Source organism: Pocillopora damicornis, chromosome 5 (genome assembly GCF_964200805.1).
Source record: "Pocillopora damicornis chromosome 5, jaPocDami1.2, whole genome shotgun sequence".
In the NCBI taxonomy this organism is placed as follows: Eukaryota; Metazoa; Cnidaria; class Anthozoa; order Scleractinia; family Pocilloporidae; genus Pocillopora; species Pocillopora damicornis.
Window position 1 is genome coordinate 1,008,881 of NC_142674.1, and position 18,611 is coordinate 1,027,491.

Consider the following 18,611-nt stretch of genomic DNA (forward strand, 5'->3'; position numbering starts at 1 on the left):
CCTTGAATTAATTTGAAATTTAGCAATACTGTGCGATTTGTATACACTCTCCGTTACAACTTACTCTGAAAAATCTTAAACTACTTAGGACGGCCAAGGAAACAACATTAGACGAGCCGGGACATACGGAGATTTGATATAATTTTCAATTTCTTTTACTTAGCTGGTAGAATTTGGTGTTAGATCACGATAACAACTTCGACCGGATAAGTTTGAGTATTCTCACACTTGTCTGCTGGATAATGCATTGATATTATAGAGAGACTAGTAACATAGAGAAGGATGTTTTTTTTTTGTCTTTTCATGAGCATGGGAGAAAGAAAAAATTGTGAGTCATCATGAGGAATTGAACCTCAGACCGTTGGATTCCACACTCCAATGCTCTACCACTGAGCCACAGAGACTCCATGGTGAGAGAGGTCCATCATGAAGTTCATATGACATACCTTCTGCATACTGTTAGGATCAACAAAAGTCAAAAGCGTAATGTAGAAATAGAAATAAGAGAGATGGTTAGTTTTGAGCTTGGTAAAGAAATAGAGAAGGATGTTTTTTTTTGTCTAGTAACATGTTGATAATTCCTGGGAGTTGAAGAGTTCAAAAATGTCAATAGCCTTCTACCATACCATTTAACCCTTTCACCCCTCAAGATCCGATTAGTAATTTCGAATGGCCTTATTTCACCCATTGTTTACACTGGGAACACTAACAATGTATACCATCTTTCTGAATTTGAAAACTTGTTTTGCCGAAAACATCTGACCCCGCGCGTGAAAAGCAATATGTACATGAAATTAACATTTGTAAACTTCTCATAACGTTTTTGGGCACAAATTGGGCATGTATATTTAACTAAGTTCACACAAGCGGTTTGATTGTTATCCAGCTGATGGATAGATATGAATGAAACGAATTTGACTCAACACGGCAGAAGTACTGATGTTAATGCGTCAGAAATTTTTTCTCCGAGGGCTACGAAGAAAATTTTAAGAAAAGAGGGAATTTTCTAAGAACAACGTCCTTCTATGGCAATTCATGTTGTGTCAGAATATTAATAAATATAATAATGGTCTCTATAAAAGCAGTTCTAGTTACGAAGGCGTTGAAATATGAGTCGGAAAATTGATGAGAATTACATGAACACATCAGCGCATTAACAAATAAATAAGCTTACCTTGACTCTAACTCTGAACGCTTCATTGCTTTGTATGGTGGAGCAGCCAAATTTAAAATTAGAATCAGTAGCGTGTGTCTATTTTAAGGTTATAGGCGCGTGGTGAATTTCAGCCCACCCCTGAGAGGTCCGAGATCGCGTTTGCCTTGCAAGACAAGTCAGCGTGAGGTTTGCAGGGAATCTGGCACTAATTAGTTGTACCAGACCCCGTACGCACCCCTCGTTGGCTCGTGTTCCTGAAGGTCTCATACGTTCGTACGGGCGAAGAAGCGCTGGTTACCAAATGCTTATAATGAGGTCCCGCATGCTAACGTATCTTCCTTCGCAGCCGTTGTTCGCTCTTGTCACGCAACGGTCTCTCTCCAACGCGGGAGAGAGGGCGTTGCGTGACGAGACAAAACAATGGCTTCGAAGGAGACTACAGTGTGCGTTAACCAATGCAGCTTAGGGAAAATAAACCACTGTGTGCGTTTACTTCAGATAAATTGGAAGTTTTCTCCCTCTCCCCCTCCATCTCCCTCTCTCTCTCACCCATGATATATCACGCGTTATTAGAAATCTACAAGTAGTGTATCGTAAAAGCTGCAGTCTGATTAGTTACGCTAATAGCCATCTACTTGACATGTAGATTCCATGTTGCCTTGCTTCTGTTCAGTTATGTATCACAGATGACGTCATAATAAGGTGTGAACAACAAAGTGGCACTCGAGGCGCGGATCCCAAGCCCAGACATACTCAATGTTTTTCCTTTCCACACGACAAATGAGTGAATTAATTCTTTCCTTCAAAACAAGATATAGGCGTGTAATTCATTATTGAATATCCTTTTTTCCTTTTCCTGTGAACAGTTTCCTCTTAGGCTACCAAGACTACAGTATATTTACTTTACTTTCTTCACCGCGGAAAGAACAATTCTCGAAGCTTGTAACTCCTAAAGCTTGGCCAAGATTAAGAACAAATAACTTACTTATTTGAGGCTAAATAATACCTCTTACTTCTTGACACCTTGCTACTTGAAATGCTGACGAGACAATAGTTAAGGGATTTCTGATATAACTCTATTTACTACTATAATTTGGTTTTACTAACTGAGATGATGATGTTCATTGGCCACCGTAAAGAGTTTTTTTAAGTGTTAACCCTAAGCCCGATTTGACGAAAGACTCACGCTCGAAACGTCCGCTTTAGAAACTCTGTACGGCGGCCAATTTACATTATCGACTCAGTTGATAAAACCGAAATGCCCTATAAAATCCTTCACCAACGCAGCACCACAGTCTTCCTGGCACCTTATCTCATTCATCTATTTACCAATACTTTCATCTGACAAATTTTTGAACTATCATAAAACATACAGAAAATTTTTATGTTGCTTAATAATAATAATAACATATTTTAATTTATTATAGTTTACGCCAATACTTAAGCGTAAATTATCTTAATAAACTATTAGTTATCTGATTACAAAGCGTTTCTCAACATTTCCAACAAAACACTAGTTTCCAGTCTCCAATCTAATGAGAGCTTCTTCGTCACTCGACTCAGTCTCCTTGCCGTCATCTTCCCCATCCTCTCCGGGGTAAGACTGATCCTCTGCGCCGTAGATGCTTTGACCCTTTAACATGGCGTCCTCCATTCGGATCCGACAAAACATGGCTTTGTAAGTGCGGGAATAAATGGCTCGGCTTGACGATAAGTCCTCGTTGACAAACTGCGGGAGCTCCTGGAAATTTTTGCAAGCTTGCTTAGAAAATACAAAATAGCTAACTGCTACAGTACAAAAAAAGCAGGTGATCAAATGATTAAATAGATTGAAAAATGAAAATTGAATAGTTGAAAATTATAATCGATTAAAAAGGATTGTTTGTAACCACCACGCTCACAGTAAACAATCTCTTTCCAAAAAGTTCTGTAAAGAAAATCACTCGAAAAGAAAGAACAGGGGGATATGCATAACGTTACGTGACATAAATTATGCGAGATGAGTTGCGTGACATTACTTACCGCCGCAAGTGCGTGAAGAGTCTGGACCTGGTACTGGTGTAACGCCATGTTCACTCTGTCCGATAGCCAGTCAAATATCTTCGTTATTATGGACGTGTACCAGTCCTGAAAGCATCAAAGCAAACGCTGAAAATTCTAAAGGAGGTAAACTTAGAGTGTGTGTAATCCTGGACAACGAGGGTGGAGACACATATTACTGTATATCTCTGCCTTAAAATTGTATAAATTATATGCTAAGCTTTTAACTGACCTTTATTAACTGCTTTTTCATTTTCTCGTCGTTCAAGTAATCTCTGAAACTTTCTAAATTAAGTTTGACAAAATTCAAGTAGGATTCTTCAAGTTCTGTCCCAGGATTCTGAAAACAGAACCACACACATTAAAAACGTGGTGCAATGAAAAACAGTATATATTCCATATAATGGAAACGTAAGTGAGGAAAGCAAATTTTTAAGACGAAAACCATTTGGTTCTGTAAAAAGCAAATGTAGACTCGGGCATTTTTGGGCAAATTACGGAAGTAGCGTGGTTGAAGGATTGACTTTTTCACCCTTTACACCCTAACATCAGTATGCATATTCTCCACACTGTTCTCTATACGAACAACAACATACGGCAACGAGAATTTGCTTAACAATCATAACATAACATAAATTAACATAATTTATTTGTTAATGCAGATTGAGAGTCAGGCAGCCGTAAATTTTTTTACAATAGTTAAATAAACAATACTATGTTAATTAAAATATCTATATATAAGTTTAGATTCATTAAGTGTCTAGGAATATAAATACCTATATAAGTCTGTGGTATATTGGATGTGATTCAAATGAAAATAATTAGGAATTCATAGAGAAGTCAATGTACTGAAAATAAACCAGCCTCAAAATCGGATGTGTTCAAGTTCTTCTTAACCCTTTATCTCCCATGAGTGACCAAGAGAGAATTTCTCCTTACAATATCAATACAATATCAAGCATAGAAGTGATGAGAATAAAGTAAAATATCAATTAAAGGATTATTAATTGATCCAATACCAAATTCTCCAAATTTACATCAGAAGAATTGTATGACAGACAGTAAGGAGAATTACTAATGAGATCTTAGGAGTTAAAGGGTTAATCAGTTCCTTCATTCTCAGGACCTCAATGTGTGATTCAAGAGTGATATAGATGCTGGTCACTCTTTGGGGTTTTCAGGGTTTACCGACAGATGAGAACTTGAAAGAAAAACAAGCAGACTTCTTGAAGCGCGGGAAAACGCAAGTGACAAAGGCGCAATTGATTTTAGTTTTGAATGTAATCGGTTGAAAAAATTGACGCAAGTTTTCTGAATTAAAAAACAAGCGACGCAAAGCGAAACCAAAGCAAAGCTGGTCGGATTACTTTTGACAGTCATCTGAAAATTTCTCTGTACTCTCGCGCGAAGAACGGCGAAGTAAAAGTATCGTGTCTTTCTCGAGAACTCCGACTTCGGCGATCAGGGGTTTAACGCATTAACACTAATAGGCCGGAAAGATACCAAGTCTCCGCGGTGAAATAAAAATGAACATACCCTCAGAGAGAACATCGGAGCAAGTATGGATCCCTGGTCATAACGTGCCACCTTTGACAACAACGATTCCAACACAGTGTTCAGCTAAAAGATAAATGAACACGGATTTAAATTAAAACGGAAGGACCAAACACAAGATTAGAACAGTTTCCTGTGTAACAAACATGAGAATAAATTGAAAAAAGAAAAAAGGAATCTTATAACGTCTTGCAAACCTTGGAAATAAACGATGAAAACATCTCTTGGATAACATCCTTTAGAAAGATGTTGACATCTGAGTGATACCGATACTGTGAAATAAAACGAGAAAGGAAATCTGTTCAATACAATAAAGAAATACCACTTTTTTAGGTATTGTCTGTAAACCCACGACCAAAGTAATCACAACACGGAGCTGATGGAAACTCAAGGAAACAAAAGTGGGTTCAAGAGTGGAAAAATACGAGTAACCAAGAACTGAATGAATCTAAGTTTTGTATCACACAATAGAATTCTTATCAATCACAGAGCGTTGTAAAACAACACTGAAGCAAAATTCGCCATTTTTCGACGCTAAAATAAAATATATATTCATTTATTTACCTCGCAACTCTCGGACTCTTCCCTCGCACAAAGGAATCTGGACTGTAAATATTAACAGAGATAATATTTTAACGCACAATATTTCTAAACAATTTACTAAACCCTTATTGTCCTCTGGTGCAATTTCAATTTTCAATTTCAATTTTCCTAACCAGTTCACGATACTGGTATAATTATCTTAAAAACTGAATTAACAGTTCGCTTTGGACGCATTTCGACTGAGTGTCCTAGAACCAAACCCCTGTTGGTCACAATAACTAGGGTGGCAAGGATTCTCTGGTCCAATCACGGGATGTAATAAATAAAAGCAAAGCAATCTAACTTTACTTTTAATTCTCAATCAAAGACTTCTCTAATTTACGCCCAAGTGAAACCTCCTGTCACCTTTCATTGAAGGGTCTCTTCAAAACATAATTCATTTGGGAAAAATAGCTAAAACAACACTCACGACTTGACATAAGAAATAACAAAACGTCCACTAAACAAAGGGAATTAGAGCACTCTAGGACACCAAAACGTTATCGCTGGCCATGAGTTTGTGCTAAGTCCTTAGACTAACACTGACATGCAATGGGTCTCATCTTGTAACGCGTATAAAAACGTTTTGCGCGACCTGAATCCTTAGGAACGGGATTCTAAACAGGATTTACCTGTTTCTTAGCCTGTATGACGACGTTGAGCATGACACAGACGGTCCTGGGTACGAGTAGTTCCAGACTGAAACTGGTTTGTTTCAGCCATTTGTCAAACGCGGCCTTCGTTCTGAGAGCAACAAGAGTAAAAAGGTTAGGATAAGAGTTGCCTTGATCATGTTCTCCAGATTTTGTAAAATATAACCTCACATAAGGATTAAAAACAAAATAGGATCTAAAGATGATCAGGATTGGTCATAAATAACCCGTCGAGGAAGTAGTTTATCCCAAAGGGCGTATGACGTTTACATGCAGACTGTAGAGAATTTTAAACAACAGCAACAGTAAGAATTTCTTCTCCAACCAATTGCACAAAGCGTTTTGTTTTCTTCAGGGAAGGGTTTTTTTCCTGTGAGAACCTGGTTTTCATAATTTGCGAACAATAAACCGCTCTAATCAGAGTTGAGAGAAATTACCTTTTCACACAGGACTGAACCATATCTGAAGCCATCAACTTAAGTCTCTTCATAAGATGAGACGCTAACACCTCATCGGGCCAGTTTAGTTCCGCAATGAACTGTTGCAGTACAGTCAACTTCCAGAACAGGTCCTCCGAGGCACGGCACCCCTCTCTACAAAAAGGGATACAGAATAAATAAGATTACTGTTCACAAAAAATTTCGCACAAGTCTAAAACTGTCACGGCTCTAACCTGAGGGGAGTCCAGATCTCTTTTTGAAATCCCTTGTGCAGTGACTGCGCAATGGACGACTCCATAAGATCAATATATCGAATAACAAGAGGAGCGAACATATCTCGTAAATGACGGTGGAATTTCCCACGATTGAGGTTGGCTAGACAGAAGGAAAGAACATAGCAAAATAAGACACGCATACTGCGAATCCTTACATCAGCGCCTCTCCTTGAATAGGTAACCCTTTCATCACCCAAAATTTTCAAGAAGCGCCCCTCCCTTGCAAAAGATTCGTCAAATTAAGTTAACCGCTACTGTGTTTTTTCCGTTTAAAGAAGGCGAGTTTTCGCGCTCCCATTCCTTCATGGGAAAGCCTTAAAACACAGTGATACATGTCTTGGAATCTTTGCACCAGTTACACTCTAACATCAGTATGCATATTCTCCATACTACTCTCTATAGATTTCCTAAAGTGCTGACAAGGAGAATTTGTATAACAATCAAGCCCTTTTTCAGTTGGTGATAATTTCCTTTATTCCGGTGAGCTTAAGTTGTGATTCAGGGATGACATTTTAAGGAAAAATTAGATGCTAGTCACTCCAAGGGATCAAAAGGTTAGGACTTGTGTTAGGGGTTTTTTTTCTCATTCATAGCGTTCTTGCTGTTCAGGGCCGGGTTGTTCAAAGCTGGGTTAAGATAACCCAGGATTAGTGTGAAATCTGATATCAGATCTGAGGGCTTTAACAAAAAAAATTGTGTAAAATTTGATTATTGGATGTTTTAAAAGAAAAGAGAAAACTTTCCCGAGAAGGTTTTTGTACAAAGGAAGAAAGAAACCCGGATTAACGTTTAGCCTAGGGTTAGCAGTAACCGGCCATCGAACAACTGGGCCCAGGTTTTAAACGTTGACTGTTACTTACTATCATTACAGAGATATTCATTTAACAGTTGAAACAGCTGAAAACTCTCCCATGTGTCAGGAAGCTGTGCAGCCAGAGCAGCATCCATATCAACAGTGAACAGAGACCAGAAGATTTCCTGATGTTCTACCATCAGGTCGGAAACCCAAGCCAACGCCTGAACATAAAGAAAAATAAACAAGTTGAAGGAAAAGATAAACGAATGCACTGCGCACATTGGCCGCATAATGATCAAGTAAGGAGCTTAGAACGAGTATTCTGACTCCACTGAGTTGGTAAAAATGAAAACAAGAAAAATAAATAAAAATTCGAGGAACAAGATGCCATTCGGTTAACGCCCATATACCTCCTTACCTCAGCATGATGTTCTTCATTCTGATGGAGTAAATCAATACACAGTTCCGCCAGATGCATGATGTCATTCAGTTTAGTCTCAGGTGACACGTGATTTCCGGATGACTCTAGAAGGTAAACGTAGGGATACATTTTGTTGTTGTTCTGTATACAAGGCGAGTGGAGCGTGGAGTTATCCCTGTTACTGTAGCGCCGAAGGACGAAGGACGAAGGACATTGCTACCCCTCCCCACCCCCGGACGGGAACCAGTCCACCCACGTCAAACCCCTCTCTTTCCCATCCAAGCATTTTCTCAGGATTTCCTGACATAGACTACGAACAGTTTCTATTCTGCGCCGAAGTCCTTCGCGCGAATAACAAACAGTGAAACAAAAAAAAAAAGCGCGCCGCAGGAAGCTTTTGGAGTGAGGCGCTCGAAAAAGTCCTTTTGACTTGTGCGACGGGCTTCGCCGAAAAGGAAGGACAGCTGGTAAGCTATCCCTTACATGTTTTTGTAGGCCGTTACACCGCTGAGTAGAGAGAGGCACTGTAACAGTTTGTGTAAAGTTCTTCACTCATGTCTTATTTTAACTTTACGCGTTAAATATATACTAGAAGGTTTCAATGATGTTTTCCATGAGTGGCTGCCGATGCTAGAAGAGGTGGCTGTGCTGTAAGGCGAAACTCAAACACGTGAGGTTGATCGCGGGCTCAACGGACGGCAGTGAGAGGTTTTGCAGGCGGCGGTAGATCATCCAAGGAGATCAAACGATTATCAAATTCCTGAAAAAAAGTCAAGACCTACCCTCAATCTTTGCATAAGCCGAGACCCGGGTATAATTAACAAGAGCGGCTTGATGGAGGCAGCTTCTGATTTCCTTTCTAAATTCCTCTGGTGGAACTGGTGTGGAAATATCCTTCATCATAACCTAACGACGATAACAAGATTCATCACTTAACTCTTTAACCCCTAAAAAAGACCAGCATCGAATTTCTTCCAACATTCTTCCAAGCACAGAAGCCGCTATTTTGATTAATGTTTAGCGACCTGGCCACTTAGCTGTGACGTAATAAATTTCAGCGACAAAAAAATAGTTGCACACGAACCGCAAAGATGGCGGAGAAATCGCACAGAGGGTGTTAATCAATCAAAGAACAAATTTTAAAATTCAAGTTACCCTTTCAAATAAGGACAGCGTTGCCTTAAGTGCCCCTTCTGGTCTCCCAAAAGGAAAAGAATATCTGCGGAAAAAAAAAAAAAACAACCACTTATGAGCAACGAGGGCACAAAGGACGAGAAAAGATGTGAGCAATCCTGCCATGGTCTTTGAGCTTGCTTATCGTATCTAATTCATACCTGAAGCGAGTGATTTGATAGGCAAGAAGATTCCAGAGGCGTATCTTAATATCCTCAAACCGGGTTTTTTCATCCACTGTAATGGTTCCTAAGCCATCCGGCCTGATATAAAAGAATAAAACCGAGTCAGGCCAGAAGTAAAGCTGGTTTATATCTGACAAGCGTCTTTATACCGCTTGGATCGAAAATACGGAAAAAGTATTTTTATCGCTGAGAACTCACGAGTGAGATAGGGCCGCATATTGAGTTATGAGTGAACACATCTCTCAAAAAGACACAGACCTGTTCCCATGCACATGTGATGCGCAAAATGCAAAGCTGTAGTGTAGTAAGGTGGGATCGATCATTACACCAGTCTCTGCTCTGTCCAACATGTCACTGAGGTAACACAGTTGTCTGTGGCAGCCACGTACTCCATATCGAGCGCAATACTCATCCAGCACAAATATCTGACCAGGGGAAAACCAACCCTGAAAGAAATGACACAGCATTGTGGCTCAACAAACTTAACAAAACACCTGTACCTATAGCCGAAGTCCCCCGTTTTAGTTAGGGCTAATCGGATCACGTGACGCCCTTAAACCAATCGTGGTCGAGCAAAAATATTCGACGGCCAATAATGCAGGATACCAATTTCTCACGAGCAACCTGAAGTAGTGAAGCTAGAAAGGAGAATTACAAAAGAAATCTTGAAGGTTCCATACCAGACAAGAGTAGGAGTCGTTCAGTCTGTGTGTTAGAGTGAGAAGCTGAAGCTTCTCAAACAGAACATGGTGATTAAAAAAGCTAGGATCAGCTTGGATCAAGTCCTCAAGGCCATGTTTTCTAGCACGGTCATGATCTAATGAGTCAAATAAAGAAACACACATGAACAAAAACAACAAATACCAAACCAAAAAAGTAATTTGTAGTCTACATCGCAAAAGAAGCTAAAATGCTACCGTAACGGTTTCAGTCCACACCAATCTGGAATAAATTGCGTCCATTGCCGAAAGAACGTTTAAACAAACGCTCTTTAAAGTGGTTGGAGCTTGGGTGTGAAAAAAAAAAACCATTTTGTAAACTGGAGCTACAAAAAAACCGACGTTAAGGTCACGAGAATAAAGGAAATGATCACCAACTTAAGAAACTATTGATTGTCAAACAAATTCTCCTGGTCAGCACCTTAGGAAATGCAAAGAGAACAGTATGGAAAATACGTAAACAGACGCTAGGGTGTAAAGATTAACAGGGAACTCCAACATTACTGAAAATATATACCCGCAATAGCCTGCTCAACATCTTACCTCCTTGCAGTCTTGTCAAGGTGTTGCTAACATGTGGCTGGACACTGATGGCTGATAAACTCGGAGCGATGGGCTTGTGGGATTGGCCAGTAGCAGTGTAAAGTTTATTAACCCAGATCTGTCTCTCAAGTTCCTCATCAGTCGCAAACAAGACTTGATCACCTTCCTTTACGGCTTTGAAGAAGAACCTTCCACCTTTGTGCTCTTCACCTACAAAAGAGACATGTTTGTACAATACTTAATTATTAATTTGCACTACTAAAGAGTCGAGAACAGAGATACCAATTGAAATCAATCGGACATGTTATCCGAGTAACCCACCACTGACTGCTTCACAGTAATCCACAGTGTACCCCTCTAAGTGCATCATCTCTGTTGGTTCAGCTGACTTTTCACGGTAACTGCACATGGCAAAGGTATAATGACTCACCTATAAAAGGTAGAAAAACTTAACCGTCTAACGTTTGTGTGTTCAGTGACAAAACCCATATAGAATTAGCAAAATTATTTCTAAGATAAAACAAAAGTCGGCCTTGAGACCCAACGAACACTAAAAATTAACTGGACATTTTAGCTCACATTAGCATCACTGCATTTGTGTTGAAATGTCCAGACCTTGCAGCTGCGTGCCAAAGAGTTTGGTCAGTGGTATTTTTTTGAGTGACCTGCTAAACTCAGGCGATTAAAGGGGTTAAGTTTCTAAAGAAACCGTGGTGCTGCGCCGGTGGAAGAGTATAACAGGGTAATTTAGTATTATCAACTGAATTGATTGCTGAAACTGAATTGACAGAGCGATTGACGAAGGGCTAACGCGCGAAACGTCAGCTTTGAAACCCTTTACGTTGGCCAATTAACGTTATCAACTCAGTTGATAATACTAAATTACCCTGTTAAACTCTGGAGAATATGGCTCTATTCCACACACTCCTTCAGTTTACCAGGTGATCGGGTTTACGTTCAAAGACAATAACCAAGATACCTTACCTGTACTAGTACAAAAAAGCGTTTTTTCCACTTTTTCCAAACAGTCTTTCCTTGAACATATATCATCCTGGAATGAACCAAAAAAATAATTTGCATTATCAGTTCATATCCATTACATTGGGCAGTTTTAGAAACATTCCCATAAACGACAAATGAAGGAAGAGGGTAAGTTTTTAAAGAAACTGTGGTGCTACGTCCGTGAGAGAGTTGGACAGGGTAATTTGGTTTTGTCAACTAAGTTGATTACGTAAATTGGCCACGGTTTCAAAGCTGACGTTTCGAGCGTTAGCCCTTCGTCAGGACGAAACGTCCGACTCTTTTCTCGGGAGAGTATGGGGCCTTGAGCGCCGCCAGTGAGCCGGCGAGAGGTCTGCAAGGGGTCTGGCACTGAGTTTCCACGACCCCGGTAAACCTTTCTCCGATTCATATCAAATCTTTCTGCGGGCACAGAAACGCGCGTCCTGCAGCGCTGATGATGATGATGGCCCATTCACATGCTAGAACAAGGCTATAACATTCCACTACAAACCCGCATTTTTTCAAGTTCACAGGTTTATCCATCTTGACAGCAATTTTCAATTTGATTTTGTCCCCAGCCCATCCTTTGGGTGTCACCACATCATACAGTTCAGGCTGCTCTGATCCACCAGGGATTGGTTTTATAATAACCTAAGGGGAAAAAATGATAAAAGGTTGAGTCATATCATAGCCGCGACACTGGGCACAAAGTGCGCATAATTTTTAAAATTTTCTATACTTTCTAACTCTTTACTACTCTCTTCAAACTATTGCAGAATGGATCCCAGCAGTATGCACAAAGCTTTTCACATATTAACCTGATAATGGCTTGGCTCATCTGAGAGAGTAAAACAGGCCTCTGGACACATTTGATTACAAGTACAGAATATTGACTGTGATCATAATTGCCTTTTTGATAGGAACTAGCAAAAAAGGGACAAAAACTTAAAAAAAAAAAAAAGAAAAAAAAAATTAAAGCTCCCAAGCAAATTATATTGTGTACCTTTCCCAGCTCTTTATCATCAAGTGCCAGAACTCCTGTATTCTCAGCATAAAGTTTGACTTTTACGACAGGTCGAGGATGACAAGTGGTGAAATCACCTTGAGAGTCCCAGCTATATCAAAAACACAAGCTTTCATAGTTATTAGAGATCAATTACTGATGAGACCAAAATAGTGGGGAGATTCCCCTCATGAGATAAAATATTGCAAAAGTGCTCAAGGGGGATTCCCTTGAGAATAAACTATTCTGGAAGTGCTTAGGGGGATTCCCCTTATGAGATAAATTATTGTGAAATTGATGAAATTCAAATGAAACCTCAAGATATTTTGTTAGACTACGGGGCAAATGGAATAAACTGTACCCACATACAATCTGATAACATGAAGTAATGGTTGATTAAGAGAAACCCTTAAATAAGCAGGCTACATCAGAAAGGGGTGATATCATGACAAGAAATTAGATGCTAGTCACTCCTAGGATTGAAATGGTTAAAATATGCTCATTCACTCAATTTGTACCTACACCTTCCTCCATGAGCTCTCAGATAAAGTGCTAATGCTTGAAACATCAGCAAAGAAACTCATAATGGCAGCTTATTTACATTATCAACTCAGTTGATAAAACCAAATTGTCTTGTTGTACTTACAAAGGTTTACTTGCTTCCACGTATTCAGTTTGAAATTTCTCTCCACCTTCCACCTTGGTGTAAAATAGAAAGATTACTCAATGTTATTTCATATTATTGCAATGTGTATCCATTTAAAAAATAGATTCCAAGTTGCTGTGCATCTGTTCATTAATAGATCACAGATGACCTCAAAATGTGGTAAGAACAAAAAAGTGGCACACGAGGCGCAGCCGAGTGTGTCACTGATGTTCTTACCACATTTTGACGTCCTCTGTGATCTGTTACTGAACAGACGCACGGCAATTTGGAATCTATTTGTTTTATATAATAAAGAATTAAAATATGTGGGAAAAAAGGTTTTAATGATGATGCCATCTATATGTCTGTCCTCCAATAGATCATAAGTGAGAACCAATCAGAATGCGTGCATAACTGAACTTATTATATAAATTGCAAATAGATTGACATGTATTCTGTGTAAAAAGGTGGAACTGAATCACACATTAAGGTCATGAGAATAAAGGAAATGGTCTTCAGAGAAGGAACCTCTTGATTGGCAAACAAATTCTCCTTGTCAGCACCTTAGGAAATGTATAAAGAACAGTGTGAAGAATATGTATACTCGTGTTAGGGTGTAAAGAGTTAACATCTCTGTAAAGTAATAAAATTGACCAGAAATGCTCTGTGTTTTACCTCCATAGTACAGTAAACAATTTTCACTGGTGAAAGAGACTTCAGTCCTTTGGCCTCTATCACAACCACCTGGAAATAAAACGACAACAATCATCAGATGGCTTCAAGACAAAAGTGGCTGACAAATACTGTAAATGCTTACTTCTGGGAGAGTTAAACATCAAGCAGATTTATACATTAAGGATAAAAAGCCGTGGGATGTTTAGACCTTACCCTAACAATTTAACAGCAAGCGACTGAAAAATCTTTATAAAAGGACAAATTAAAATTGGTGCCCAAGAATGAAATTTTAGGGGAATTTTATTTATGTCAAAGCCTTTTGATATCCAGAAACAGTATTCATTTGACTCATTCAAGGAAAATTTTGAAATGCTGAGCCTACAATTTATTTCCAAAAATTTTATATTTCTTCTCTCTTACTTATAAATTTTTATAGTTTCCCTCTCGTTAGCATGCAAAGCATGCAACTTTAGCCATTTTATTGCTGGACATAAAGTAAAATTCTCTTGAATGGCTTGCAGAAAGGAACCATCACCTATAGCAAAACACAAGGAGCCATCTAGAGCCTTTATTGAAATCACCTTTACATTGGTATAATGCAGCAAGATCTCCCTGCTCTCTGTCCAAAAGATAATAGGACATAGCTACATATGTACACTAATTCAGCGCTCTGTAATCTGTCAACATCACATTCACTTTTTACCTCAATAGTGAAATTCAACATGACATCAGACTTTGATAGCACTGAATCCACATCATCAACAGCAACTTCAACCATGGAGATTGTGTGCTGGGGTCTGGTGATAAAATCAACAAATAAATACCCACTTTTTGTCATTGAAAAATAGGGGAGAAGAATGAGACCATCACGGCCAAGGTGCTACTCACCCTTTGATTCTGGTAAATGGCATGGAAATCTTGGAGTCTGATAAACCTTTTGTCACTGGTTGACTCTCCAAGTTTCCCATCAGCTGACTGATAGCAGCCTGCTGTTCCTCAACAAACAGAGTCTCCATGTCTTTGTGTATAAAGCCTGGCAGACGCTGCCAATAAAATAACTGTCAGGTTAATGGGATCTGACACCTGTTACACATTTTACAGAGAGATGCTATGAGACAAAAGTATTTTGGGATGGTTTATTAGAGAAGGAGCCCTTTAGAGATCGAGGGTCTCTTAGAGGAGGGCTCACTTCATAGGAGGACTTATCAGAGAGAAGGCTTATCAGAGGGAGGGCTTATCAGAGAGAGGGTTTATTAGAGAGAGGGCTTATCAGAGGGAGGATTTAGTAGAGAGATGGCTTATTAGAGAGAGGCTTATCAGAGAGAGGCTTATCAGAGAGAGGGCCTATCAGAGGGAGGGCTTATCAGAGAGAGGGTTTATTAGAGAGAAGGCTTATCAGAGGGAGGATTTAATAGAAAGAAGGCTTATTAGAGAGAGGTTTATCAGAGGGAGGGCTTATCAGAGAGAGGGCTTATCAGAGGGAGGGCTTATCAGAGAGAGGGCTTATCAGAGAGAAGGCTTATCAGAGGGAGGGCTTATCAGAGAGAGGGTTTATTAGAGAGAGGGCTTATCAGAGAGAGTTTTTAGTAGAGAGAGGGCTTATTAGAGAGAGGCTTATCAGAGAGAGGGCTTATCAGAGGGAGGGCTTGTCAGAGAGAGGGTTTATTAGAGAGAGGGCTTATGAGAGAGAGGATTTAGTAGAGAGAGGGCTTATTAGAGGGTGTAAGATAACTTGAGTTGATAAGGTAAATTGGCCAAGGTTTTTTAAAAGCTGACATTTTAAGCTCTATCTAAGGGCTATTGCTCAAAATGTCAGCTTTCGAAACAATTTCCAGGTGCACATTTACATTTATTTATCAACTAAATTGATAATAATGATAATGATAATGATAAGGGATTTATATAGCACTAAAACTATAAACAATATTCAGAAGCGCTTTACATAAGTTAACGTTCTATACTAATTAAAATTAAAATATTCAAAGGCAATAAACATTAGAACTATTGAAACAAACTGAAAGCTTTCCTTAATAGAAATGTTTTAAGTTGCTTTTTAAAAATGGCACAGCTACCACTTGTTCTTATAGTTAATAGCAGTGAGTTCCATAAAACAGGTGCAGCATGAGCAAAGGCCCCGTCCCCAAGTGAAGAGCAGTTGGCTTTTGGAATGAACAGAAGAGATTGAGCTGATGAGTGACGAGCATAATTAGTAGCTGGTTTCAGGGACAAAAGATCTTTAATGTAGGGAGGACTTTGGTTGTGTAATGACTTGTAAACAAAGAGGAAGATAAAACCAAATTAAGGCAAATAAAAACTGAAGTTCAGATACCATTGAAACAAAAAATAGATACATAAAATATGATAAAAAAAGGGGAAAAAATATACCTTCCTCTGGTTTATAATTGCTTTACATCTTCCATGCAGTTCTCGACGAATACATGCAGCTTGTTCATCAGCACTGTCAAGCTGAAAAATTCATAATTATATGATTTAAAAACAAATTAATAAAAAACTTAGAATAATGAATGATAAATTTCTTCAACTTATTTCCATCTACAGCTTACTCAAATGGCTGGCAAAAAATTAGAATGGCTTATACTTGTGCAAGGAGTATAGTACATGTTTAATTTTCATCTGAACGTGATCAGTTAATATCAGCTACAGCTTGTTCACAAGATTCATGTTTTAAGTTTTTAATTTACAAATTTCACTGGGTATGTCAAGATCTGCTTACATCAACATTGACCTTATGTGATTTGAAAAAGAAAAACATATAAAAAATTTAAAGTAGATTTATCTCAAGTAACATATTTCGTATCAAACAGTTTTCTATTCTGTCAATAAAATTTTCTCATTAGGCGATTGTCTTTATAGTGATGCTGCAAATTTATGCAAAAATCATGCGTCTGAAATATGAATGTTATTTTTGACTGTCCGTCTCGAATCTATTTTATACTATGAGGCAAACATTTCAGCTGACCAAAATTTTAGTTGCGTTAACAGCAGAATTGAATCGAATCAGTAATGATAATTTCACATCAAAGCAATTTCGAAACGCTTTACTGATAAGACAGAATTTATCAGTGAGTCCATAAATTACCATAAAAAACGGCAGATGTCTTTATAGAAAATATGTGGATGTCTGAGTTATTAATCCTGTTTGTACGTGTCCTTAAAATTACTACACTCGAAGTACATAAGCAAATCCACTCGTAAAATCAATAAACAGATAAATTAGGACAAAAACTAACAATAAAAAAATGACGTCCAATTATGAAACTAGTAAACCATTAATTATCCAGAACTTAAGATTACCTGACAGGCATTGAACAATATTTGGTGTTCGTATTTTTTGACGCCCAAAATGGTTTGAAACATTTCATAGAGTTGCTCTTTTGACAAAATCAGTTCAGATGCTGCCGAGGCCGCAATTCTTGGGCCCTTTTTTGGATCATCTTCTCCACGAAAAATGGCATCGTTTTTCGCCATCCAAGAGCTTAGCACAGTTTCTTTGCTAATACCGTCTATTTCAGGAAGACTTCGCACGCGTTTCTCGATCATGGCCTTGAAAACCTCACGAAAATCATTCGACGAACACCCGCCACTGATTACCATCTTTTGCACTCTCTCGCTGCAAATAAATATATCGAAGTAGGCTCTTACTGCGTTATAAAACGCCTCATCAGAAGCAATTTTTGTGTCACCTTTGAGGAAATCTTCAAATCGCTGTTTTATTTTCACAAGGTCTTGTTTGCTAACTCGTGCATGCCTTCGTGCCAAATCTGTTGGCTGTCGGGCGTTGAATGGATAAGCGATGCAGCGCAGAACGAAAATATACAACTGCAGTCTCTCTCTCCTTTCATCGTCTTCTTGTTGCTCCTGTAATGTGGCATCTGATACAACGGAGAGTGTAGGGCTCGGCGTGTGCAGAGAAGGACTTACGCTGGGCGAAGGAGCCGTAGTTGTAGAGTATGTCTGCTCGCTTCTTTGGTAAATACTGAGAAGTTCTTGTGCATGTTCGTCAACATCGCCAGCCTCATCAACATCGTCTTCGTCGGATGATGAAGCAATCATGGTGCACACGTTCTGTTAAAAAAAAAATTATTACACTCGCAGCGAACTTGTGAAAAACACGTTTGGTGAAGGTAAACAAGGAACTGCTCTGACTAATATTGGTATGATGGCTTGCTCATTTGACGCGGTACATTACACTAATCATATATGAACAATGTAGCTAACGGAGGGCAACCGCTGATTAAAAGAACGTAGTTTCAGTTTCTCAGCATTGCCACTTTCGTACCTTCTCTCCCATAAGGGGAAGACAACCAACAAAACTGTTCTCCTTCAACTATTGCACTGTAGTTCTATAGCTCTATAGTGTATACCACAGAGTATCTAGACGTCAATAAACGTCCCAGTTCAATACATCTTACAGAAGAGGTAACCAAAACAAACCAAGATCATCATTATCAGCAGTTCATTGGAGAGTTCAATCCTGATAGAGTACCAAATTCTCTTTACTAATTTAAAATGAAATATATCGGAAGGGGGAACCGAATTATCAAACAAATTCTAAGATAAATTGGGTCAAAAACCTACTAAATCAGGACGCCATATTTCTTCAATTCGAAGCCGCCCTCGCGTAAACCCAGCACTCCATCAGCGGCATGTGTGTGGCTATTGTTCAGAAATAATGCGATGAAATGTAACGAGCACGGTACAGTTCTGTGACCTCCACCGTCCTTGGA

General features: G+C 38.9%; 1 protein-coding gene across 1 annotated transcript; it reads right to left on the reverse strand.

The window, feature by feature from the left end:
- Positions 1-1,952: 1,952 nt before the first annotated feature.
- LOC113683702 (calcium-dependent secretion activator 1) lies at positions 1,953-18,073 on the reverse strand. Its single transcript, XM_089207739.1, has 27 exons — positions 17,179-18,073; positions 16,249-16,329; positions 14,752-14,906; positions 14,567-14,660; positions 13,864-13,932; positions 13,189-13,241; positions 12,543-12,654; positions 12,051-12,190; positions 11,522-11,588; positions 10,859-10,967; positions 10,538-10,747; positions 9,956-10,092; positions 9,534-9,721; positions 9,252-9,353; positions 9,073-9,136; positions 8,700-8,823; positions 7,915-8,021; positions 7,561-7,717; positions 6,659-6,800; positions 6,423-6,578; positions 5,965-6,076; positions 5,315-5,356; positions 4,948-5,022; positions 4,733-4,816; positions 3,429-3,536; positions 3,179-3,283; positions 1,953-2,897 (listed from the first exon to the last, which is right to left on the reverse strand). The coding sequence occupies exons 1-27, from the start codon at positions 17,935-17,937 to the stop codon at positions 2,670-2,672; spliced, it is 3,780 nt and encodes a 1,259-aa protein (XP_089063865.1). The 5' UTR covers positions 17,938-18,073; the 3' UTR covers positions 1,953-2,669.
- Between the last annotated feature and the right edge of the window lie 538 nt (positions 18,074-18,611).